Source organism: Muscardinus avellanarius (genome assembly GCF_963383645.1).
Source record: "Muscardinus avellanarius genome assembly, chromosome: 5".
In the NCBI taxonomy this organism is placed as follows: Eukaryota; Metazoa; Chordata; class Mammalia; order Rodentia; family Gliridae; genus Muscardinus; species Muscardinus avellanarius.
In genome coordinates this window covers 33521715-33548749 of record NC_137790.1, presented here as the reverse complement: position 1 = coordinate 33548749, position 27035 = coordinate 33521715, and the positions used below count along the sequence as shown (strand labels likewise).

Here is a 27035-nt window from a genome sequence, read left to right as displayed (position 1 = left end):
CTCCCATCTAAAAATTTTAATTAAGTATAAAATTTTAGAAATGGATATTGTAGGAATATCAACAATATAATAGCTATTGTATATGAAGCACTAGTTACATATTGGATATTTGTATTATTTCATTTACTTGATCACGTAATAAATGAGCTATTTTCTTTCTATTTTCCCACTCAACTCAGTTTCCTAGAAAATAAGATAACAATTAGGATGACATTAAAAACTTATTTTAGCACTTACTATAAGTGCCTGTTCTAAACAATTTATATATAATTCTACAAACAAAACATTCAGATAAATTCCCCAAATTTTGCTAATGCATTAGCCAACTCCAAATTGCTTAGTGCAGGGGGATAGCAGTAAGATGGGCACCTTGCTTTTTGCTTACTAACAATTTCTATAGGGTTTGTAGGGATTTATACATATATATATATGTATAAATATTCTCACATGCTATCAATATGAATTTGAACTCAGGATGACAGTATCCCTTAGATTCAATTATAATGTCTTATTTTTTCAAGGGTCTGGAGAGGTCATGGCAGTCTTGAAATTGTGCTTGTTAACATTCAAGATTAGTTAGTTCTAATTAACTTCGGTAATGAAATCTATAACATAGAAATTAACTACAAAATTTGGAAGAATTCAGTAGTTTCACAAAAGATGGTACAAGAGGGAGTAAATTTTCCCAGACCATAGTTCAGATAAACTCTTCGTTCTGAAGACAGAAATCTTACCTAAGATGATATTAAAGACTGTCTATAGAGTATGAAAATTACTGTACATCATTTGGCATTTAGGGAAAGAAGAATTTATATTAAAAGTGGTATTATGATTTGGCAGTGGTAGTACACACTTATAAATTGCAATACTTGGGAGGCAGAGACAGACAGATCACAGGTTCAAAGCCAACCTCAGCAACTTAGTGAGGCTCTGAGCAACTTATTCAGACCCTGTTTCAAAATAAAAATAAAATATGGTTGGAGTGTACCATAGAGGTAGAATGCCCCTGGGTTTAATCTCAACAAACACACACACACACACACACACACACACACACACACACACACACACACAGAGTGATATTATGAATTAGCGAGTGATTCAACTGAATCTTCTTTATAGTTAACAGTTCAAATTGTGAATCAGCTAATTCTGTTGCCATTAGATACATTTATACATTGGTACACATTTCAAATGTTGCTGCTACAAATTTAAGCAATTTATGCAAAATTACGTGATAAATAGGAAGTTGAATTACATGAAATCTTATTGATGTAATGGTTTGGTAATTTTGTATAATAAAACATAGTAAAAAAAATTAACAACACAACACACCTAGTAAGATCTGACTAGATTTGATTCTGAAATTCCAGAATTAATTGCTTTGTAATGACCTTTGTCATTGATATTGATGATTTTATTTATTTATTTATTTATTTATTTATTTATTTATTATTTTTGGTGGTACTGGGGTTCCTGAAAGCCCTTCTATCTCTGGTCTACACTCCCAGACCTATTTTATACTTTTTTTAAAATTTGGAAACAGGGTCTCTTAAGCCAGTGTGGCTGGCTTTGAACCTGCATGATCCTCCTGTCTCTGCCTCCCAAGCACAGGGATTCCAAGCCACCAGGCCCGGCTTATTTAGCATTTTAAAGGGATAACTTAAGAGATGTTCATCTTTTTATGTTTGAAATTTTTGCTTGAGATAAGCTTCTGTGACATTTACTGTGTGTGTGTGTGTGTGTGTGTGTGTGTGTGTGTGTGTGTGTGTTTGCATTATTGGAGATGGTACCCAGAGGCATTCTACCTCCCAATGACACCTCCAGCCTTATATTTTTTATTCTTTATTTTATTTTATTTTATTTATTTTATTTTTTTTGCAGTTACTGGGGATTGAACCCAGGGACACTCTACCTCTGAGCTCCATCCCCAGCCCTATTTTTTATGCTTTATTTTGAAACAAGGTCACACTGAATTGCAAAGGGCCTCACTAAGTAGTAGCTGAGGCTATCCTTGAACCTTGATCTTTCTGTCTCAGCCTCCCAAATGCTGGGATTACCAGCATGTGCCACCATGCCTGGCCTTTATTATTTTTGTGACAAGCATTGCCATCAATTTTTTTTATTCTTCTTCCTGCCTATACTCTAAGTATCATGCTACAAGTACTTTTAGTTTTCATGGCTTTTTTTTTTACTAGTTTGAAAAATAATTCAGATTATAGGGAAATAATTTTTACTTGTTATTTATTTCCAGCAAAACTGTACTTCAAACCAAAAAAAAATGATCAATTTCATCTACTTATCATGTAACTAAATTAAGATTTTATCCATTCTTTAAAAAAGTTTGGGGAAAATTTTACAGAACAAGTGAACTTTTAACATGATAAAGAAACACATTTAGGAGCTTTTCCTTAAGAGTGTTACCTTAGCCAAAAGAACTAATCAAAACATTCCCAGTGTTAACAGTGAAAATTCTAGTTATGGAAAACTCATCGATTCTGAGAAAACAGGAATATTAGGTTACCCTAATCCTAGAGCGTTAAAGTGAGTTGTTTTATTTATATGTGACATTGATGAGAAATTATATTAATATAAGTAAAAAAAACTAAAAATAAATAGGAGGATCTTGTCTGTATCATTTTTCCATAAGCAAACTAAATATTTGCTATTGCTATGCATTAAAATTATATATTAAAAATTATGCTATGCCTTAAAATTATGTTATGCATTAAAAATTAATCGACACTTCCCCATCCTCATGCTTAAAAGGCAAAATTGTTAGTACATAATATTTTGTAACTTTTTCCAGTTCTTTTCCACATCCTGTGTGTCTTTGCAGGTTCCTTTGATTTCCCTTGTTGGTGTGATATTTTGGTGAAAAGCAGCTGACTCATATCCCATCCAAATCCCCAATGTCCTCCGGATCCTTCACAAATCTGGCATTCAGCCCACTCCTTGCCAATTGCTTCCTTTTCCCCCAATTCCCACATGTCTCTCTCTTAAACCATCTGCTCCTCCTCCCTTCCTTCGATTAGTGCTTTCCTCTGGTCTTCCAATTTCTTTCATTGTTCAGTGTCTGTTGCTTCCTTTCCCTCTTCTCTCCCCTAGAGGAAATCAACACACTTAATGCAGCTGATGTCATAGAGCCCCTCTTCCCTGAGAAGTTAAATTTCTATTTCTGTAAAATAAAAATATAATTTCTGTTGTGTGAAGGTCAAAGGAAACTGGGTGGTAAACCAGAAATGAATTTTTTTCCTGTCCTTCTTACAGAAAGCATCAATGCACATTCTATATTTTACAAAGTGATTTTTTAAATTCATGATTTAAATACAAGTTAAGTCAGTATTATTTTATTACATGAATGATGGGATTGAAGAATTGTGTGAATTTAATTTTTTTCTATCCTACTTCTTCGTTTTTTAATTTAATATTTGAAACATTGGATGGGTAGATTAATGGAGAGGCTTTGGCATAAGAGCACTTTACAATTTAGGATTTCAACATTAGTTAAATGCATGATCTCATAAAAGACACTTCATGTCTGTAAATTTCATTGTTTGCATCTGTCAAATGAGTTGTCTAATAAATACCTATGTCAGTTCCCTATGTTGTGGTGGGAATCCAGCAAGTAAATACATGCCATTGTAAATGGTAACACATCCTATATATACTAGTAATGGAAGCTCTGGGTAAGTATACCTGTAAGTATAAACTCTGGATGCATTTTGCCATCAAAAACTTTATGGAAAAAGAAAAGCAGGACCTATTTGCACCATAGTACTTTCAACTTTTCTGAATATGAAAGAAGGGCCCATAAGTGTATATGAAGAAACTTATCATTATATCTCGTATGCCTACATCCTTATCTATATCTGATTAATAGCTGTGAGAGTATTTCCAGTTTGTACACAATCACCAAGTGTATTAAGTTCTGAGGAAACAGGAATAGTAAATTACCCTAATCCTAGACAGTTAAAGTAAGTTGTTTATGTATACGTGACATTGAATGAGAAATCGTATTCATGCAACATACGTAAAAAATAACAAAAAGCAAATAGGTGAACATTATGACTAAGTAGATAATTTAGGCTGATACTGAAATGGAGAAATTGGTTTAAATTTTGAGTACGCCTTTGTTGTGCAATGTGGTAGTCAACTGGTGATTCTACAAGAGAATTATGCCTTCATGCTCTAAGGCATCCACTCTGTGTAATGAACCAACTCTTTTCCCATCAGTCTAGAATAGTTTTAGTCATCTTCTGTCCTCTGGGGGATTGAGAAATTCTATGATTCAGATGAGAAATGCTGCTTGAGAAAGGTTGGTTCATATTCTTAAGCAATACCCTGAAGTTTACCACAAAGTTGGAAATCTATTTAAATAATTGTATATACGCACATCATGTCTGGTACAGCCAATACGTAGGTAGGTAGGTAGGTAGGTAGGTAGGTAGGTAGGTAAATAGTAGGTAGGTAGATGATAGATGATGATAAAACCAAGTATTTCCAAGATACGTGTGAAAACAAAGCATACTTTTGAAAGGACTATACTAAACTAAGACATTCTCAGTTCTAGCACCCAAGTGAATTTAGATACAGTTATAGATATAATTCTGATAAGGATTAGATTGTTGCTTTAGCTTTTTATTATTCATATACTAGATGTGCTTTTACAAACTTGAATACCCTTAATTAGCTTTGCATCACTTTGCCCAAAATGCTTGTCAAGAATAACTTAGAGGAGAAAAGATTTATTTTTGCTTATCGTTTCAGAGGATTTCAGTCCATGGATAGCTGGCTGGCTCTACAGCAGAAACATCATAGCACAAAGGTTTGGTGGAGGAAGAGCTCAGCTCAGAACAAACAGGAGCTGGGGAAGGAGTGCAGAGACAGAGAGAGCGGGGCTAGGGAGATGAATCCTTCCAGGCACACCCCCCAGTCACCTGCTTCCTCCAACTAGGTCCCATTTTTCAGTAATCCATTCATTTAGTTATTGAATTAATGGGCATATGAGGTCAGAGCACTCAGGAGCCCACCTCTGAACCTGGCTGCACTGGGGACTTTTGTGTATGTGTGTGTGGGGTACTTGGGGTGGAATCCAGGGGCTTGCCTACCTCCTGGATATACTCCCAGACCTATTTTTTACTTTATTGGAAACTGGGTCTCATTAAGTTGCTGAAGGCCTCACTAAGTAGCTGAGCCTGGCTTCAAACTTTTGCAATCCTCCTGTCTCAGCCTCCCAAGTGCAGGGATTACAAGCATGTGTCACCATGCCCAACTCACCTGGGACATTCAACATGAGACTTTGGGGGACATTTCAAATATAAACCATAATGATACCAACAGCTAATTGCCAATTTATGAGTCTTTGTAAATGTTTTTCTGTCTGCCTAGAATATTGTGACTGCTACACCTCCTTTGTCTAAATCACTTATTTTTCAAGCACAAACTTGAAGGCTATTTCTTCAGAGGAGCCTTCTGCAAAACTGCATCCTGAGTATCCACACAAGGTTTATTTTTCTTGTTATTTGTTCCTTTTCCTTTTACCAGGCATTTTTCTTATCATCCGTTTGTAACATGATTTAAATATTGCTTACCTAATATGCCTAAAACATATTTAAAGGACAAGCTATATTCTTTTTGTCAGTCTTATGATAGGGCTCAATAAAAGTTATTTGGAAAAAATGTTAAGTGAATGAAATATTTTAGAAATAATGACTGCTAGGGTACCTAGGCTAAAATGTTCCTAATTTAAAAATATTTGATTTTATTAACTTTATTATCATGAAAAATATGTTTATTTTCTTGTTTTCTCATAAAATTATAAGAAAGTGTTGTCTATTCCATTTCTCTTTTTGAAAGTGTGGGTTTCCATTGGCTTAAAAAAAAGAATTATTGCAAATACTATACAGATTATGTGAGCAAAAAATATATTGCTTCAAGAGTGATTTACAGATAATCACAAAATCCTAGAGTTGGAGCTGACCTGAGAGATTGTGAGCAACAAGCTCTTTCAATTTTAGGAATACAAGGGAAACTAGGAAAGTTGATTTATCCTGAGTCACATAATGGATTAGTGTTGAGTCTGGAGTAAGTGCCAAACCTTTCCAGAGGAGAGTTCAGAAATTTTAACTTTTCTCATGACAAAGTAGGTCTCACTTTGATTATGATACAGTTTAACAACAAAATAAATTCCATGAAGTGTTTTACTGGATAATTTTCATATAATTTTTCCATTTATGTTATATCTTAAATTCAATATCTCCTATTTTGATAACAGTACTGAAAGTGATATGCCTTAACTTCCCCTCCTTCTTTATTCATCATTTAAAAGCATGGACTTGCATTGATGTGAAGTATTCTTTATGTTCTCTAGGTTAATAATAATGCATTCGAATTAACCTTAAATAGTGGAATCTCTGAATTTGTTTCACAATTGCTTTTAAAAAATTACAGCAACTTAAATACTTCATTAAGTTTAATTTATGGCATTTTAGGAAAAGTTCTCTTATGTCTGGCTTTCTGTTTTGAAGGTGCACTAACAACTAGCCTTTGGTAAAATCCTTTAATTATTGGAAATATTAGAGTAATAACTTCTTTCCTGGCTAATTGTTATGATCACTGTGAGAATCCAGGCATAGTAATTGGAGATATTTGAGGGATATCAATGGCAGTCTCCTCAGAGAGTCATTTTCAGTACTCCTATCTTGATTTTCAGTTGTATTCTTTATTGATATTAAAAAAGTTGGAGAAATGAGGGAACAGAAATATTTATCTTTGACAATTAAAATAACCTTTTTAAATTTGATATTTAGTAAAAATAAAACAAAAACCACACTTTAAAAATGGTATGTCCTCTTTTGAAAAAATTATAGATACGCAACAAATTTATGTGTTCTTTATGTAATGTACATCTTTACTAGACTCTACAATGTTCACATGGCCATTCTTAATCAGGTCCTTCAAGATACCTACTTGCATTTCCTCATAACATTTCTAAAAGTCCATGCAAATTGACTAAAAACCATACTGAAGACATAAATGTGTTTAGATGCAAATTAAATAGTAGAGGGCAAAAACTTCCAGATTATATACTTTATAACTTAAGAAATAATTTTGGGTGGCTTTGGGAAATGATATATTTTTTAAATTTTCCCCAAGTAGTGCAACAGACTCTCATCTGAGTAATTGGACCCACATGTTTAAAAATTCTGAGTAATCTTAAACATTTTGAGCACTATAGTACACTGGTGTTTAATGCTCTTTTGATTGTTTCATGGTGTCAGTATTCTGTTAAATCTCTTAAAATGTTCTAGTGTCCTGACTTTTTTTCAAAATAGTTTTCCTCAAAAGCAGTTTTTCATATTTGTCAAAAAGCTAGCTCCACCCAAATGTTGGTCTCAGTCAAAGCAGCATGCAAACAACATAGTGGACTGCCTGACAGATCTTCCAAAGCTGCCTTTCTTGGGAAATTTTGCCAACTCACAATCACTGGGCCAAAACCTGATATGGAAGTATGCTGATGGTTAGCATTCACAATATTTCCGTCAGAATATGTCCTTCAGAAAGCATAAAATGTCTCAGAAGTTTGAGTAATCAGCCCAAAATGGTGAACATCATATTTCAAAGTGATTATCAATACAGTATGCTAAGCAGAGGTATTATGACAAAATGCACACACATTGTCAGATGGCAATGCCTGTAATATGAAGTTGAGACTAGGTTACTATTCCAACCCAGAAGGCAGACATGCAAATATTGTCCCCCCCTTTTTCTTTCCTTTTCCTTTCAATATATGCTTACTCAAGCAGCTGAATTTCTTCAGTTCTAAGCATTTTGATATATCCGACCAAGCCATTAAATTTCTCCAAATGGCCATGGACCAGTGAGATTTTACTACTGTCTGGGAGCACTTTGTTTAATTATCAGTTAAAGTCGTTAGCCATATTAAAGGCACAATCTTTTGTGAGTTCAAGGATGGCTATTAAACCCATTTATTTTCAGGATTCTATTAATTGCAGATGAAATGCTTCTTTAACATTATAGTTTTAAAGTTTTTCCTAAAGCATTGCTTACAAAGCTTATCTTTAATTTGGAAAATATCTAAATGATATCAGAATACATTTGGTAACTGTTTGGTTCTTTTAAAAAAATGGCTTTTCTAATTGCTTTTAATCTTTGTGATTGCTTACCATGGCTCCGATGCATTTTGTTTTCCTGTTCACATCGACCTAAATGAATTGCAATTTTTTTCAATAGTGCATGCATTTTACAAGGCATTCTTTCCTTAACATGAGATCCAAAATTGAAAAAAAATTGAAAAATTTTCAATTTTAGACATAAACAATCACATCAGATTCCATCTTTATTAGGGAAGCTTATAAATATTCTGCAGAAATTGAAAAAATTTAAGCCATCCAGTTTTAAATTATTTTTTAATCCAAACCCATTAAAGAGAGCTGGGATTCATTATTTATAATTGGCCAAGGTTAACTTTTATCTATCTTCCCATCTTGTCTATATTATCACTTTTATTTAACAATTCCCTCCCAAAGAATAATCTCAGATTTTATGCTGAGGCTGAGATCTCTTCTAATCTGATGCTGATTATACATTTTCTTTGTCTGAATGCTAGTTGCTTTAACCAAATAGCTATTGGGAACATCTGAGCACTTCAGTTTTTATCTCCTTGAAACTAAAGAATTTTGATAATGTGATAAATCGTACACTTGTAAAATAATCTGGTGTGCATTAACAAAATTACTGCCAGATGGCACAGGTTTTCTCTTCTTAAATCTTACAAATCTAGGTGATCCTGAAGCTTTAAAGGCCTATCACATTAGAAACAGGCTCATGTTTAAGAGTGTCATCTTCTATGGGAAAATTTCAAGAGCAGTTGAGCTCAATCTAGGTAATGCTGGCTGAAAATAATGGGAATGTGTCTCCTTGAGTGGATGAAGTGTAATTTAGTAAGGAACCCATTATTTTTTCTGTCTTTGCATTTTAACATCTATGGTGTCACTCTCCTCTCACCTGGAGACATCACATCATCAGATTGTACCGTGCATCACAGGTATAAATGGTCATGTCAGATCCCATCTTTATTAGGGAAGCTTATAAATATTTATTCTTTAAACATGCTGTAATAATAAACTCATCTTTATATGAGAACAGAAAAGCCATTCCTCTATATAGACACTAACGTGATATATTCACCTAACTACATCTCCCCTACAAATAACATGTATATGTGTGAAGTGTATGCATGCACATTTTTTCTGATGACAACTAGATGGATTAAGGACCATTAGGCTGGCTTTCCAAATCAGGCAGGGCTTTGAATAGGGCATGATGGAAAGAGAGATGGAGCATGCAGAGAGCAGTGTCCATAGATCAGTCTTATTTTTCCCCCAACAATTTAGTCTTAAGCTCTATACATAGACAGGAGATTGCTAATTTGTATTTTGTGGCCCAGGAAACAAAATATAAGCTTGTATTCTCTCCCTGATAGAAAGTCCTCTACAGAATCTCTACTTCAGATATAAGATGAACAGGCAGTCTCCAATATACTTACTAAATGATCTGGAGCAAATTTCTTATTCTCTGAGGCATGGTGGTCTCATTCAAAAATAGGAAACATACCTATAAGAATATTAGAAAATTAAAGAAAAATGCATGTTCCAATGCTGTGTTTATGGAAGAAGATTCTCATGAATTACAACAATAGTAATAATACTTTTGTAGAATAAATTCGTCAGTATATCTATTAAACTTACCACAGACTCACTGATGCGTTTTTCATATGCCTGCAGAGAAAACCATTGAAGAAGGCACTACTCAGAGAAGTTCTAATTTTCTTCAGATGTTATGCTCTCAGAATTATTAAGTTTTTTGAAATTTCCACAGAAACATCTGACAATTTAAATGTATTTGTTTTTTGGTATGTAGTGGTTAGGATTCCAATTTGTCTTCCACAGTGCAGTATCAAATAGTGTTTTAAACATAAATCCTAAATTATTAGTTTTTTTTCTGAAGAGATAAGGACTGAAATCCTAATAATTCTGTATGTACAATCTCTGTGCAAAATGCAAATAATTTGCCTTACATCTAGTTGCTAGGCATTTTAAATGTTAAAGTTAAGACAAAATTTATGTTATCATGAAACAGCACTTATTGTGTGCAGAGAAGAGGCAAGAAATAGCAGAACCAGATTGCCCCAGTAGTTTTAACATCCCTCCTTAGCCATCCTAAGGACTGACATCTCTGCTGCCTGAAATTTTCCTACACCGTAATGCTGCAATTCCCGGTTAGTTGTTGTATGGAAGCATCCCAGGATTCATGGAAACTTAATTTTGCAACTTAAAATTTCAACACTGTAACTTAAACGTAGGTCAGAAACAATTCCAAAACACCAGTACCCCTTAACACAATTTGCACCTTATTTTTATTCGGTATGTTTTTGTCTTGGTCATGGAACTGAGCCATTTTTTACAGAAAGAATTTCCCAAAGAAGTACCATTTCAAACCATTTCTGAATTCCTTTTTAGGTAGACAATTTTCTCATTTATTTTATTTTCACAAATAACTATAGAAACAGAAGCGGAGCCGGGTGTGGTAGCACATACCTCTAATCCCAGTACTTGGGAGGCTTAAACAACAGACTCTCAGGTTCAAAGCCAGATGCAGAAACTTAAGGAGGCTCTCAGTAACTTAACAAGACCCTGTTTCAAAATAAAACATAAGATAGGACTGGGGTGTAGCTCAGGGATAGAATGTCCCTAGATTCAATCCGGAGGGAAGTAAGAAAGCAAGAAAAGGAAGGGGAGGGAGAAATAGGCAGGGTGCATTTAGTTTTCCTTTTTTTATTTGCTTATGAATTAATAATTAGCTTTCAAGGAGTAGTGAGAAGCACCTAGAAATAATGGTGAAATTTCGTGTAACCTCTAGAAAGCGCCTATAAGCTTTAGGTCAAACCTTTTTTCCTGAGATTATATTTTCTTCCTTACAAGTGTATATTAGTTTGCTTTCCTGCCCTTCACAAGTGTGTACATACCTTTTTATTTGTCTTAACATGTGTAGTGTGGGGGCACAGCAGAGTTATTTATCTTATCGGGCATGCTTCATGAAATGGAGCACAGATTTGCTAAATAACTGAGAAAGATGCTAGTGTAGCTGTGTAATCGATAAAAGAGAGTGAAGCAACTGCCATATGGATATTAAATCTCTGACCCCGGCCTGATGAGCCCTGACTTCTGATTAATCAATTAAGTTTGTCACGAGCTCTTCTTGTTCTCCATTGACAGCATGGAATTAAAAATACTGCAGGCAATGAATGAGTATTTGCTTCAATTTTTAGCCCTGTTAGACATACTCATGCTTGTACAGACTCTTCATTAACAGTATTCAATGACCTTATGACTTTTTAGTATTTTCAAATCAAAGAAATGTTCTTGTAAACTTGGTCATTGTGAATTTCCGATTCCAAACTTCCCTGGTACACCCAACCTTTGTTGACTTTGTCTTCCGTGGTTTTGTGTCTTCTTTAGAATATGAGTAAACTTAAATTTCCAGAGTAAGAAATTGCCCTTGCTTTCTGGAAAAAGCATTAACTTAGCAAGGCATTTGGTGGTGAGGGGAATGCTCACACTGGAACAAAACTATAGAGAACAACTAAGCATAAGAACCCATGGAGGGGGAAAAAAAGGATTTACTGTTGGAAAAGTATTTTCAGCTGGTGTACTTATAACTCGAAAGAGCCAAGAGTTTGAAAATGAGATTTTCTCCCCTCCAATACGATGAACATTTGTCATCTTTATTTCTAGAGTATAGTCATAATTCCTCCATAGATTTTTATTTCAGTCTGTCTTAGCAGTGACTGTATGTAAATTCAAAATTATAGCCAGATGGTGTGATGAGGTGATAAAAAGCAAACCTGGTTTTGTGGGAAAGTGAAAATTGCCCATAAGATTTTGTTTTTACCTTTAAAACAGCAGGACATTGTTTCATGAGACCTGTGAAGGAAATAATGCATTAACTTTAATAGCTATGAGCTAAATTAATTTTTCATATCCATGCTGAATACTACTATACTATATGCCTAGAATTTTCATAGAGACCAATCAGCTTTCCTCTAGGAGATAGCTCACAAAGGCTATTTTATTACAAAACCACTCTTTATATTGCATGGTTTTCATAGGATTCACTTTGGGGTCCTAGTCTTAATGATTTGGGAACCAGACACCTGGGGAATCTGCTAAAAGCCTTCACTGATTCATCTGCTTTGCATTTTATCAACACTCAGGGGTTGTCTCTCCCTACTTTGAAATATTGTAAAATAGAGAGACTTTCATGGTTGATTTCTTTAGACTACATGCCTTTGAGTGGCCCAAGATAGTGGATTTGCAAGAGAAAATGCCCAGTTTGAATCTAAATTGGCTTTGAGCCACTCTTAAGCAAGCAAAATAGGTAGGTTTCAAGAAGACTGTGTTTCTTCTTTCTATTATTCCTTGTTAAAATTAGGATTCATGAAAAGGTCTTCTGGTGATAGTTGGATAGATAGAAAGGTACTAATTTATACCTTCACAAAGAAAATCATCCTCTCCCTTTAACTTAACATGTCTCTCTGCAGGGTGGTTCCCACTTGCCTGCAATTAGCACTACAGCTCTTCCTGATGTAGTCTGTAATCAAATTATCATAGGTGTGCTTCTGCGGCAGCAAACAGCCAACTACCAATTTATAAATTGCCATGAGGAAGAAATGAAAAGTTTAGTAGAAAACATGGAAATAACCGAGAAATGCAGCTGCCACCATTCCAGGCAGCAGCTCTTCCTGGCCTGTGAGCTCAGCTGGCAGCTCACCAAGCTGTGTAGAGAGCCACGTGTTCCCACTGGGATAATTGCTTTTTCCGCATGAGTCTCTTGTTGCTTCTCTCTGATGATCAAGTGTGTTTAAACTCCTGGCTGGATTCATGTTGGTATTGTAAAGTGTACCAGCAAACAAATGAAATTGGATCAGGTTCTCTTGTATCTATGTCACCCAGGCAAATAGGGGACACCGGTAGAGAGATTCTAATTGCCTAGTTTCCCTCTCAATTCCATTCCGGAAAAAACAATTGAAAGGCATACAAGGAGTTATAGTTTTTCCCCTGGTGTGGCTGTCCTTTTTATGTCGCCAGAGGAAAATACAGAATGGTCATCCGATGGCTTTCAATTTGTCACTCTCATGTTTTCTTTACAATGTGTATGTACTTGCCTTGACACCCTTTTATTTTATAAGGTTGTGTGTGTGCGAATTCCGGAGGCATTACCCATAGTTTCAGTAGGCAATGAAAGATGATGTATGCCTTGCTTAAAAATTCACTTGTAACACTCCAGAAACATCAAGGATTTTTTTTTAAATCAAGTTGAATATTCTTTATAGTGTGATTGAAACCGGGCTGGTCTAGTTTTCTTGTAGCCTTTAGGGAAAAAAAAAAATGTCTGATTAGTGTTAGCATGACTCTGGTTTTCTTAGTTGGACTCATTGCAGGAGTAGAAATACTCTCATTTTGACAACCTCGCTTAATAGCCTCTGGATAAGCATCATGAAACTAACCTAATCAAGAGATTGGAGTAGGAAATATTTAAAAGATTGTGTATCTTCACATTATACTCTTGTATCCTCTCTCTCTTCATCCTCTTCACTCATCCCTCTCTTTTTGGCTGCTATGAAACACAATAAAAATAAGAGTAGGGAAAGATGAAAAATTTTTTGGAAAACAAATTTGAGAATCAATAGCTTTTATGAAAACTAGAAAGAGTAACAAAACTTTAATAAACTTAGCTAGCGATGAGGAATTGTGATTTGGCTGCCTCTGTTTTATTATTTATATTAATCTAAAATAAAACTTATGCATTGAAAATTAAATATGAAATTATTCTATCATGGACACATATCATTAAAAGTGTTATTTTGTTTGGTGACTTTAGTATAAAAAATAGAATATAAAGTTAAGTTCTTGAAATTTATTATACTTAGAAGTATTGAGGGCAAATAGAGTAGTAGATATAAATTGTTTTATATCAATGATTTTGATGGCAAAAGTTTATCAAAAATTGGATTTTTATAACTACATTAAAATTTAGATTTTTAAGAGAAAAGAAAAGTATTAATGTTTGTATTCAGGCACATATGATATTCAACCATAATTAATATGAACATAAAATTGTTTAATACTGTGACTTCTTTTTAAACTATTCTTGTTGACTACTTATCTAAGGATATGAGTAAGAAATATGACCCAAAATATAATCCTGTTTTTCTCTGATTTTATATAAGTTTTAAATTATCTTTTACTTAATTGTCATTTTTTATGACTATGAGATTTTTTGGATTGTTTACCCAATCCTTTTTGTAGCATTCATATGATATAACAATACTACCATCAGTGTTTTTGTATAATTTAAAATTCAATAAACTACGATTTTGTTTGTAAAGAAAGGATAGTAAATATCAGAATATATTGAGCCTTTAATGTGAATAACCTGTCATTAAAAGTCAACACCACTCGTGTAGACCAATAAAAAGTAACAGGTATAATGCTCTTTTCTCTCTAGGTTCCATGATCAAATAAGGTATAATTTTTTTGGCTTATCATTATTGTTACTATTGTTGAATTAATGCCAATTTTTAAGAGATAAAAGCTGCTATTGTTGTGAGTCTTCTTCTTATGCTTCTGTTGAAAGGAGTCCTTGGGGACCATCCAAATCTATTCTGTAGCTTTTTTTCACCAAGGAATGTCTGAGGTTATGACTGGCCATCTGGGATACCTGCATCTCACTGTCATTAAGAAACCATGTAAGGTACTTCTGTAGTTCACAACAGCTTGGTGTCGCATCTGTAGGTCAAGGATCCAGGCAGAATTGACAGCAATGCTATGTAGAGTTACCCTGCCCAAGGAGAATCGGTGGAGAATTTTTTAAGACTGGTGCACTAGGCTATGTAATTCAAAACTCTCATCGCACTTACTTTGCAAAATAGCTTGAAAATTATTCCATGATAAAGAATTAAGTTTTTCAGAAAATACTTTCTGCCTAGGTGCTTTTGAATACTTTACTTTTCATATTAAGACTTCTTCTCAAGTCCTTTCTACTGAAAATGAGTGTTCCCATGTCTTTAATCTTTTAGAAAATTGTAAAAATTAAGTAGTACACAATTTCTCATTTTATGTGTGTCTTGTATTTACATTTGAAATACATTTCTTTTAGTATTTTAAGTCATTATTCTATTAATCCATTATTTGAAACTGTTTCTTGAATTTATTAGTATTTCTAATAAAAAGCTCAGGTTTTTGAATGGAAAAATCTATTAAAGGAAATGAGATAAATTATATGACAGTTCGGTGGTTAGCGATTTCAAATCATCTTTGAAGCCCTTAATATAATTAGTGGTTTCATTTTTGGTCTGCTGAATTCAAGTCACATTAGGTTAATGTAATTAAAAGCAGAAAAGATTTTGTGCTAGCCAAACTAGTTAATTAGCCCCAGTCGGTTTAGTGTGTTAACCTAGAGGTGTATGGATAACATTGTAGGGTGATGCCTGAAAAAAAATTCCTGTGTAACAGATACTGCAAATCATCTGACTTGCTTTAGGGTAGAAAATGAAGACATACCAAGGAGTTCATTTCGAGTTCATCTTTATTTCTGATTGTGAGCACTGATTGCAGGGTAAGCTGTATACTCCATAGAATAACCAGACCCAAAAGCTTCCTTAGCTTATTTTTTCTAAAAGAAGCATGCTTCCATGTGTACAAAGATAATAATAAGATTTTATCCTTATATTCTGAAAATAAGGGTACTACCATTATTTTTTTTCATACTCACCAGAAGACACAATAGTTTGTCTTCATTCTGGGCAGAAAATTTATATTTTTTATTTAAAAATATAAGAACTAAAGTATATGAGTCATACAAGTTATAAAATAATAAAAAGCAAGAAAATTATCATTCTTAAATCTTGTTCAATATGCAGAAATGACATTTTTAAGAAATTACTTGAAATGGTATGTAGCATGAAAGATTTTTCCAAGTAAAAAGCTATATCCTTCTCCTAAGATTCCTTTATTGTTATTCAGTAAACAGTTCAGAAAAAGAGATGAGGGCTTTAGACAAAGGGATTTCCTCCTGTTTTAGGAAAGTCTTTAAGAACTTGGAGAGGACTTTTACCCCTATGGAAAATTCCTGGTATAGATAAAAATTATTCATTTATATCAATTATATTAGAAATTTCCATACTTTAATACCTCTAAAACATAAAACTCAAGACTCTTCCAAAGAAAAATATAAACTTCAAAGATATTTGAGACTTAATTTTTCCCTCCTCTCTTTTCTTTCTCTGTCTTCTCCTCCAAAAAGAGCAAGACTAAAAACATAAAACTCAAGACTCTTCCAAAGAAAAATATAAACTTCAAAGATATTTGAGACTTAATTTTTCCCTCCTCTCTTTTCTTTCTCTGTCTTCTCCTCCAAAAAGAGCAAGACCACTGGGACCTTCTTTTTGTTTTGCTTTCATCAAGTATGTATATAGCTGAGGCCCCCCTTCAAGCTCTGTCTAGAGCTTATGGAAATGTGGGCCTCTAATGTGGTTACCACTGCAGGCTGCTAAGGTATATGGTAATGAGGAAGTGAGACCTCTGCCTTGGATTTTTGACATAGGCTGGATGCCAGTATATTGTCTGAGAGCTTAACACATTCTGCCTCTCCACTCCCGGATTATGTTAATTGAAGTAGCGCTGCTGCAGTTCAGTGTTTAAGATTGTGTCTGTTCATTATACAAACTAGTTTTTGATAGGTTTACAATTTGGCTGTCAAATCCAGCTGCAGGAAGAGACCTGCCAAGAAACATTTCTTAGCTTGTTTTAAATAGTGCTATTTTCACATTTATAGAATGTCGTGTGGATTAGACATATTTCTCCTCTCTGCATAGAAAGAAAATATTAATTTTTGTTTTATAAAGAAACAACACAGTTTTCAATGTTTAAAGTCACCCTAAGTTTACAGAAAGTATTTAATATGACTCAACATAAATTGGTGGTACATAAATTAGCCAAGCATAATTACTATTAACCAAACAAATTGGTATTATAGTATGTACTGTTTGAAAGCTGACATGTTGATTTTATCAAGGATAATGTACTATGCTGTTTCTGTTCTGTTTATTAAAAAGAATAGGACACCATGTATTTCATATTTCTTATAACAGAGAATAGAATTAATGCTGTTGGATATTTCCATTTTGATTCAGCCCTCATGATAATGACAAAATCAATCTGGCTACTAAATAAAGACTATTAGTTTTCTCTTTCTTTTTATTTTCTATTTTATACCATTTTATATAACTCATAAAACAGTGCTTGTATAAAAATTCACACAAAGTTGCTAGAGAGCATACAATTTTCTAAAATGTTGTGAGGGCGTGTTGAGACTCCCAATCAGAGGTCCTCGAGCTGTGCAGATAAGGTGGGGGCCCAGGGGATGTTTTACTCTTTGGAAATACTTGCCTCTTACAGATCCAGACTTAATGTGTTTCTGACATCCTGGTGAGAGCAGACCCCTGCACAAAGTGGATATCAGAGTTAACAATGAGAATAGTTTTACCAAAGATAATGAAATAATGCATAATGTCTACATTCTACCACTGATTTGAGTGCATCCTTAGAAAACTGAATGTAACAAAAACCCAGGACATTTTGGAAAATTGTATTTGTTTATTTTCTATCAGCTCTACTGAGCTTCTTCCAAGCTTAGTAAGGATGGTTTAGTCTCCACTTAAGGTGCAACATGTACTTTGGGAGCCTTAACCATTAACCATTACTGCCAATGAGTAAGAAATAGAATGCTGTGCTTTATAGAAATTGGAGGGGAGAGGTCTGGGGAGGTATTTATACTAATCTGGGAAGTCTCAGTCATTGTTCCTAATAGAATAGCTATTGCTTATATTGTCTAATTTTCTCTCTTATTTCCTTGTGTCATTTTATTTATTTATTTATTTATTTATTTATTTATTTATTTATTTTGGTGGTACTGGGGTTCCTGGAAGCCCTTCTTCCTCCAGGCTACACTCCCAGACCTATTTTATATATATTTTTGAAACAGGGTCTCTTACGCCAGCGCCGCTGGCTTCGAACCTGCGCGATCCTCCTGTCTCCGCCTCCCAAGCGCGGGGATTACAAGCATGCGCCACCACACCCGGCTCCTTGTGTCATTTTAATTTAAGGTTTGTCCTTATTCTTGAGCTTGGGTGTTAGGACAGTTTTCTCAGCACCATAGCATTTCAAGTCAGATGATACTTTGATGCAGAGGAGGACGCTGCACATTGTAGAATGCTTATTTACCAGCATCTCTGGCCTTTATCCATTAGGTACCATTAATACAACCCCGTACTGCTGCTATTTCCGACTACCAAATATGTCTTCAGATATTACCATTGATCTACAGGGACAGATCAGAATGCTTGTCTCCATTGAGAATCACTGTTTGGGAGGAAATAATTTTAATAGATAAAGCCTAGTGTTATTTGTTTCTAAAGCTTTACAGTATTAATACAAATGCAGACTTCCGGGAATATGGCGACCGAGAAAAGCAGGGCTTAAGAGCCCCGCTAACAACAAATCTCCATTACCACAAAATCAGCGCCTTTCATAGCCAGAAAACACCATCGCCAGTGAAACAAAAAATCACCAGGCTCCAGAGAGAAAGCGGACTGAGAACAGAGCCACAGAGGAGATACACCGGCCTCGTGCCCGAAGACGCGGCAGACGCGGCAGCAGCGCCATACTGCCGGAGGCACCGGCGAATTCACGGGACAGCTACAGCAAGCTGAGGTGAGCCACTGCGGAACAGCTAGGCGGGATTTCTCCGCGCAGAGAGCATCTAAAGCTCCCAGTGGCCGAGCTCAGCACACGCTGCAGGGATTCAGAGTAGAAATCAAAATCATGAAGAAAAACGCCAGCCCCATAGCTGAGGGCGTAGCAGCGGCGCCATATTGCCACCGGCGGCAGCAGCACCGAATTCAGCGAGGCCAGTACAGCTACATCTGCGTACTCAAGAATAGTGAGTCAAATTGCGGGCCACAGAGGAGAAATCCCAGTACTGTACTCCCTGGGACTTGACCCAATGGGGGAGGGGCGGTGGCAGAGATATCACACCATAGGAGAACGTGCAACCTGGCACCCCCCACAGTCTAAAGCAGCCTCTATCGACTCTCTGGGTCGGAGACTCTGTGATAAAATCCAGTAAAGGAGTAGTGGGGTCCGAGATACTACTGACTCGAGATCCAGAACACCTTAAGGGAAGTCATAGTGACCCAAGGGAAGAACCCAGAGAAGGCACAAACATTGGAAATCATGGGAAAGAGGAATAATACTGGAGCAATTAATGCCCACAACCCCACAACATCAGAACCCGATAAAACAGGAAATCAGAGATTTCTAGAAGATCAAATCAGGAAAATAACTGTAGAAATAATAGAGGTGCTTCGAAAAGAACTCAGAGAGAGCCAAAAAGAGATAAAGGATGCAATTAATGAAGTAAAGGTCTCAATTCAAAGCACAAACAACCGATTAGAACACATGGAGAACAGAATCTCACTCTTAGAAGATGAGCAATCCAAAAATGAACTCATAGTTTCTAATCTAGAAAAAAATATCCGACAGCAGGAATCTGACATTGAAGAAATATGGGCCCATTTTAAGAGAGCTAACCTAAGAATAATTGGAATAGAGGAGGGAAAAGAAAGTGAAACCAAAGGGATCAACAATCTCTTCAAAGAAGTAATAGCAGAAAATTTTCCAAACATAGAGCAAGAGGTTGATACAAAGGTCCAGGAAACTTATAGAACTCCCTTTAGACAGGATCGGAGAAGAGGATCTCCACGCCACATAATTGTCAAAATGACCAATGTGGAAGCCAAGCAGAGAATCTTAAAGGCAACAAAAACAAAGGGCCAAGTGACATTCAGAGGCAAACCAATTAGAATCACTCCAGACTTCCCAAACCAAGTCATGAGAGCCAGAAGGGCTTGGAGTAACATATTCCCAACTCTGAAAGAAAACAACTTCCAGCCAAAAATTTCCTACCCAGCAAAACTTTCTATCAAATTAGATGGAAAAATAAGAAGCTTCCATGACAAACAGAAACTGAAGGAATTTATGTCTTCAAAACCAGCACTAGAGAAAATACTCAAAGAGATTAACTACAAAGAAGAAATAGGTAACACACCAGAACCAGAGAAACAAGATTTTCCATCCAACAGACAATTAAGATTGGTTATCGGTGGAGATTCATTATTTATGTTAGTCTTTTACCTATCTCTAAATGGTATTGTTTGCCTTTATTGTTGTTAATTTTTAGGATTTCTAGTTGGAACATTAATATACCTTCAGATATAGCAATTGGAAATATTTTATCCCATTCTATTAGTAACTGTTAACTCTGTTTACATTGTCTTTGGATATACAATTTTTTTATTTTTTTATTTTTTAGGGAGTTTGTATACTCCTCTGTTGCCTGTGCCATTGAAATCATAACCAAGAAATCACTGCCAATTTCAATGTTGTGAGGTTTTATGACCCAGATTTTCTCCTAAAAGTTTATAGTCTTAAGATTTATATTTAGGTCTATTATCTATTTTGAGTTAATATTTGTATATGGGATTAGGTAAGGGTCCAATTTTATTCTTTTCCATGTAATTATTATTTTATAACAATACTTAGTTAAAAAATTATCATTTCTACCACCAAATGTTCGTGGAAACCTTGTCAAAAATAACTTGACAATATAGGGAAGAATTTAGCTCTAGGCTTTTATTTAACTCCAATGGTTTATATATCTGCCTTTAGAATAGTACTACACTGCTTCAATTAGTGTAGCTTTATATGGTTTGAAATCAGAAAATATATATCTTCTAGTTCTGTTCTTTTTCAAGATCATTTTGGGTACCTAGACTCCATATTCCATATTAGGATAGATTTTTTTCTGAAAAATAAATACATAAATATATGATAGTTTCACCTAAAAAATAGAAAAAAATATTCTCTGGTAAGAAAGAAAGCAAAAAGAAATATTGAAATCTTATCTTTAAGTCATCAAAAGCTTGGTATCAGACAAATGAAACTGTTATGTGAGATTATCATTTTTAATTTTAGATAAATTGCCAAAATACTAGATGTCAACTACTAAACCAAGCATGGGAGGGAGGGATAGGGAGAGAATGGGTGGGGATTGGGTGGGGGCTGACTGGGAAAAGTGTGCATGTATGTCTACAAAAGTATGTATCCTACTATGATGTATGAATACAGTGCACCAATAAAAAAAAATGCATATTTTCTTGACAAAACCAATAAAAGATGCATAATTAAGTTTATTAACAACTTGTAGTTTGGTGGTGGTGGCACAAAGGGAGACTGCTTTTTTTTTTTTTTTGCGATACTGTGGTGGTGCACACTTGTAATCCTAGCATTTGGGAGGCTGAGACAGGAGGATCATGGTTTGCAGACAGCCTCAGCTATGTAGTGAGACCCTTTACCACTCTGTGAGATTGCTTTTATTTTAGGCAAGTATTTGTTGAATCATTAAATGTCTAGGTGTAATATACAATTATAATAATGAACAGGCATTTCTCTAAGTTTTTGTTTGGTTTATCTCCTATAATCCACTTAACATTCTAGTAGGTAGGTATTAATCAGATCCCTGTTTTATAGTTGAAAAACAGACGGACAGAGAATTAATACCTTGCCTAAAGTCATAATACATAGTTAAAAGGGTATTTTACTATAGGTCCCATTCAAACTTTGCTTTCATATATATATATATATATATATATATATATATATATATGTGTGTGTGTGTGTGTGTGTGTGTGTGTGTGTGTGTGTGTGTGTGTATTGCTGGGGATTGGGTTCTACCTCTGAGCCACACCCCCAGCCTGATTTTTTTTTTTTTGGTGGTACTAGGGATGGAACCCAGGGGCCTTCTACCTCCAGGTTACACTCCCAGATCTCTTTTATATTTTTATTTGGAAACAGGGTCTCTTAAGCCAGAGAGGCTGGCTTCAAACCTGCATGGTCCTCCTGTCTCTCCCTCCCAAACACGCAAGCGCAGGGATTACAAGTGTGTGCCACCAAGCCCGGCCTCATCCCCAGACTAATTTTTTATTCTTTATTTTGAAACAGGGTCTCACTAAGTTGCAGAGGGCCTCACTCAGTAGCTGAGGTTGCCCATGAACCCCAATTCTCCGGCCTCAGCCTCCCAAGTACTGGGATTACAAGCATGCGCCACCACACCTGACTTGAAAAAAAAAAAACAAACATTTCTTGAGAAACAAAATTGTGAAAGTGGTACATATTACTAGTGTTTGATCACTTAAAAAAGATAGAAAAAATATTTGTCAAAAGCATAATGGATTACTTTTGATTTACACAGAAGGTTTGATTAAATTGTCAAAGATGACTGTAAAGTAAATTATATAAAACAGGAGTAGTTTTTCTATCTATATTCAATAGCTAAAACATTAATATGTGTCCCCCAAAGCATGCCTACTAACTGACTGAGTTATAAAGACTAAGCCAACTTGCTGTAGTCAGGTCTATAATAATAGGGTATGCACTACAAAGTCTTTGGGATTTTATAGCTCTCTGAATTTCTGTTCACCTTGCCATTGTTTCCTCCCATTCATCTCATAATTGGAATTGTTCCATGCCTGAGAATCTCTTGGCAGTCCCCTCATAACTCTTATTAACTAAATTCCCCTACCTCATTTGTATGAATTCTTTCAAAATAATAATAATATTGGGCTATAATATATAATGTTAATTGATGTCCCACGTGTGCATAAACAAGTTGATTTAAAGCTCTACATTCCCAAGTATTTAATAATTGTAGAAACAAATTAGTACTATATTATGCTAATGCTGCAGAAATAAATCTTTTCTGTTGAAAATTATTTATATATTATCATCCTTTGGCTCTCATTTTTGTGTATTTGAATATGTTTTAAAATTATTTCTAAAACACTATATTTTATTATAGATAGGACACCTTGACATACTGGTTTTTAAAATGAAAAGAATATTCTAAGCATGTGTTTGTTTTCTCTTATTTGGCTCTTACTTTTATCTACAGTTTAATTACTTCTAAAATGTACTTTTATAAGCATCCAAGGGCATTCAAGGTTAGATTATGAGGCACAAAAGGAAGCTGAATGTGTTGTCCAGAGATCTAGAACCAAGAACATCCAGGACTGTATCTCAGATCATGTAACATCCATTACATTTTTGCCCCAGTTTGCTACAAAGGGTTTGTTTCTTTGAGATTTTTTAAAATAAGCACATGATTTTTGGAAATGTTTATGTGAGTGTTTCAGAATAAGTACATAGTATTTGGAAATGTTTATGTGTTTCCACGAATAAGTACATGATAAGAGGTGATAGCGGTTATTCTCTGGATGATCTTGATTTTATGATACTCAAATTGTTTTGAATTTCGGGAACTGAATCTAATAAACTTAAATTTATCAAACAGTATAATAACTAAATCGTGGAATATGCACCTATTGTCTTGTGTATAACTCATAAAATCAAAGACATACAGCTCACCTAAAATTATTGCCCTGTTCCAACCCACTGTGTGACATCAGGCAAGTCACTTTCCTCCCAGGAAAACTGCACTATTTGGTAGGCACTATGACAGGTTCTGGGACTATGAAGAGGAATTAGATATGCTCTTCTGCTTCACAGTTCACAGTCAGGAAGGAAATCTGACATTTAAATGCACAATTAGAAGGCACTGTGATTATGGGAGTAATGGAGGTATGTGGGAGGTGAGATAGTGCTTTGCTGAGCTGCCGGTCCCTTTAGTGAAAAATGAGGGTATTATAACACTTCCCCTGGCAGTCTCACGGCAGGCTTCCACTAAAGGTCGGAATTTCAAATGATGTGCTTATGCAAAGAAAAAAAAATCTCATAAAACATGAAATAGGTAGTACTATGAACCCATAGCCTCAATTTGGGTCTATATTTAATTCAATAATACTACTTTGAAACTTTCTGAGGAGATAATTATACACATAAGAAACACATATGCATACATATATAGTAGAAACACCCATAGAGTCACACACATATATTCATATACATACAAATATATGTATATATGAAGATGCTGATTTTAATGCTGCTTAAGAGAGAGCAAAATGGGTATCCCAAATATCCATCTTTAGGAGAACAGGTTGACAAAAATGGCAAAGCCATATAATGGAATACTATGTAGCTACTGAGGTTGATGCTGAATATCTATGCTCAATGTCTGTAGCAATTAAAATATAAAAATAGCCGGACGTGGTGGCGCACGCTTGTAATCCCCATGCTTGGGAGGTGGAGACAGGAGGATAGCTCTGGTTCGAAGCCAGCCTTGTTGGCTTAAGAGACTCTGTTTCCAAATTAAAAAAAAAAATTAAAAAATATAAAAAGAAATAGTTCTGAGAGTGTAGCCTGGAGGTAAAAGGGTTTACAGGAACCCCAGTACCACCAAAAAAATAAAAATATAAATAAATAAATAAATAAATAAATAAATAAAATATAAAATGACCTCATTTTACTAGAAAATTCAGGTTACAGAAGAACTTATACAATCTATATTAGTAAAATTGTGTGTATAGACATGTTTTTATATGTACATATGTGTATACATCCACATATTTATTATATGTATGTATATTTGCATATACAAATATATACACACATACATAAAAAGAGCTAAAAAAGTTCCTTTTGTAGTATTTGAAAATTCAAATATATATGAAAACAATAAACAATAAAATTATATATATCTTTTTTTTTTGGTGGTGCTGGTCGTGGAACTCAGGGGCTTTCTACCTCCGGGCTATACTCCCAGAATTATTTTATATTTTATTTGGAAACAGGGTCTCACTAAGTTGCTGAGAGCCTCACTAAGTAGCTGAGGCTGGCTTCGAACCTGTGCGATCCTCCTGTCTCAGCCTCCCAAGCGCGGGGATTACAAGCATGCGCCACCACATCCAGCAAATTATATGTATCTTTTAACTGTTATAAACCTTTTGAAATGCATCAGATTTCGATACAGAGTAGATTTTCTCTATAGTAGAAGTTTGTAGTCAAGAAATATCTTTGAGTAATTATTGTATGCAGGTATTATTTCAGGTATGAAGGAGAAAGTAAAGAACAATGCCTGCATAATATCTATAGCAGGAGCTTGGGGCATCTGCTCATTTATTTTATAAAAATGTTGAAAAATACTAAATTTTAAAACTGCAAAAATTAAAACCTTTCAATCAATACTTTTGTTTTTCTAATAACAAAATACCTATTTTGGATGTCTAGATTGAAATAACTTAGGCATTCCAAAATAGAGTGACCTCACTTCTACAAAGTACCATTTTCAGTAAACTCTGTAGGCAGGGTATAAAGAAACGTGTTTGACTGTTTTCTCCTTTCTTACTTCCTCTCCTTCCTTGCTTGTTTCTTTCTTTTTTTCTCTTTTTTCCTTTGTTTGATACACTGTACAGAGGAAATGTGGGTTCAAAGATCTATTAATAAACATTCCTTGCATAGGTTATCTTTGCAAAACCTTTCTAAGGTTCAGGACTTGGTTATATATGTATAATCATCCAACTACTACTAAATGTGTGCTAAATTAAATAAGGTAGTCTAATTTCTACATCTCAGTCTTAATCAAAGTTTAGCTTTAGTTCACCTTTTTGTACTGGATGCTTGCTTACATTTGTAATTAATTTTATTCAATTAATTAAATGTTTAAAAGTATACCTAAATGTAACTTTCCATATGAATTATTGGGATGTGTCCAGTCTGTATATTTTACATTACAAAGAATCTGGCTGGAAAGAACAACATCGATGTTTTTTAAGAAATGGAAGGTTCTACTATGTTTTGGCAAATAAGATATATTCTTATAAAGAAACTATGGCAAATTAACTAACTGGAGAATTTTTTATTTCCACATCTTAAAATATAATAGTATTCTTATATTAAAATGTTCTTTTTAAAATTACTTATTGCTGATAAATATTTGTATATTAAATATAATCATATGGCATTAAAACTTTCTTTTTTCCATTTGGTAATCAAGTTATTCATGCATTTTTTGTGGTTTTCACTTAACTAAGTACTATGAAAAAACATGGCTGATTTGAAACACAAATTTATAGTTATACAGAATATAAAACCTTTACAAGCAATGTATGTAAGAAACATGTCCTTCTTTTATATTGTACATTTGGAATTAACTGTTTATAGGCGCTACCTATAAAGATAGTAAGTAATATGCACCAGCTCTTTGATATAACTATGCTTTGGTTTAAATACTTAGAAATAAATTTCATTTATAAAGACCTTTGCCGCAAAATATAGGTAAAGCTATTTGCTATTTTAATGGTATACATGTCAAACTCTATTTCTTGTTTTTTTTTTTTTTTTTTTTAAGATACGAGGAGGAAAGCTCATGATTACTTATACCCGTAAAAGCGATGCTGGCAAATATGTTTGTGTTGGTACCAACATGGTTGGGGAACGTGAGAGTGAAGTAGCAGAGCTAACTGTTTTAGGTAAGTGAAGTTTTATTTGATCTGCTTACCATAAAATATCCCTTATTCATATGATTATTATTGTTATTATTATGATGATGCATCTTTAAGCAGAAATAACATTTAAAGTATAAATGATCTTTGTTTAAGGGAGAAAGACATATTGATGAACCAATGTTTTGAGGGTTGAAAAGATAAGAAAAGGAGTAGGTAATATGTCTGGAGGTAAAAGAGCCAAAGATATTGAAAGAGAAATAGAAGGTTTACTAAACCTAGGGAGAAGTCTCCAGAAGCAGGATTCTATGTGGAATAATTTTCTAAGTAATATTTTAAACTATAAACCCATTCTTCCTGAATATCAAAGTGTTTTTCAGCTTCTTCATCCTTTTTTGATATGGACTTATTGAATAGTAACTGTAGGCAGGTA

The 27035-nt window shown here is 34.5% G+C and overlaps 1 protein-coding gene across 1 annotated transcript in view; it reads left to right on the top strand.

Moving 5' to 3' along the window:
- Nucleotides 1-27035, top strand: part of ROBO1 (roundabout guidance receptor 1) — a gene marked incomplete at both ends in the record, with an annotated part of 827137 nt that overhangs the window by 679442 nt on the left and 120660 nt on the right. Inside the window, one exon of the mRNA XM_080696486.1 lies at nucleotides 26509-26629. Within this exon, the coding sequence (XP_080552612.1) occupies nucleotides 26509-26629 (121 nt within the window). The remainder of the gene's footprint in view (nucleotides 1-26508; nucleotides 26630-27035) is intronic.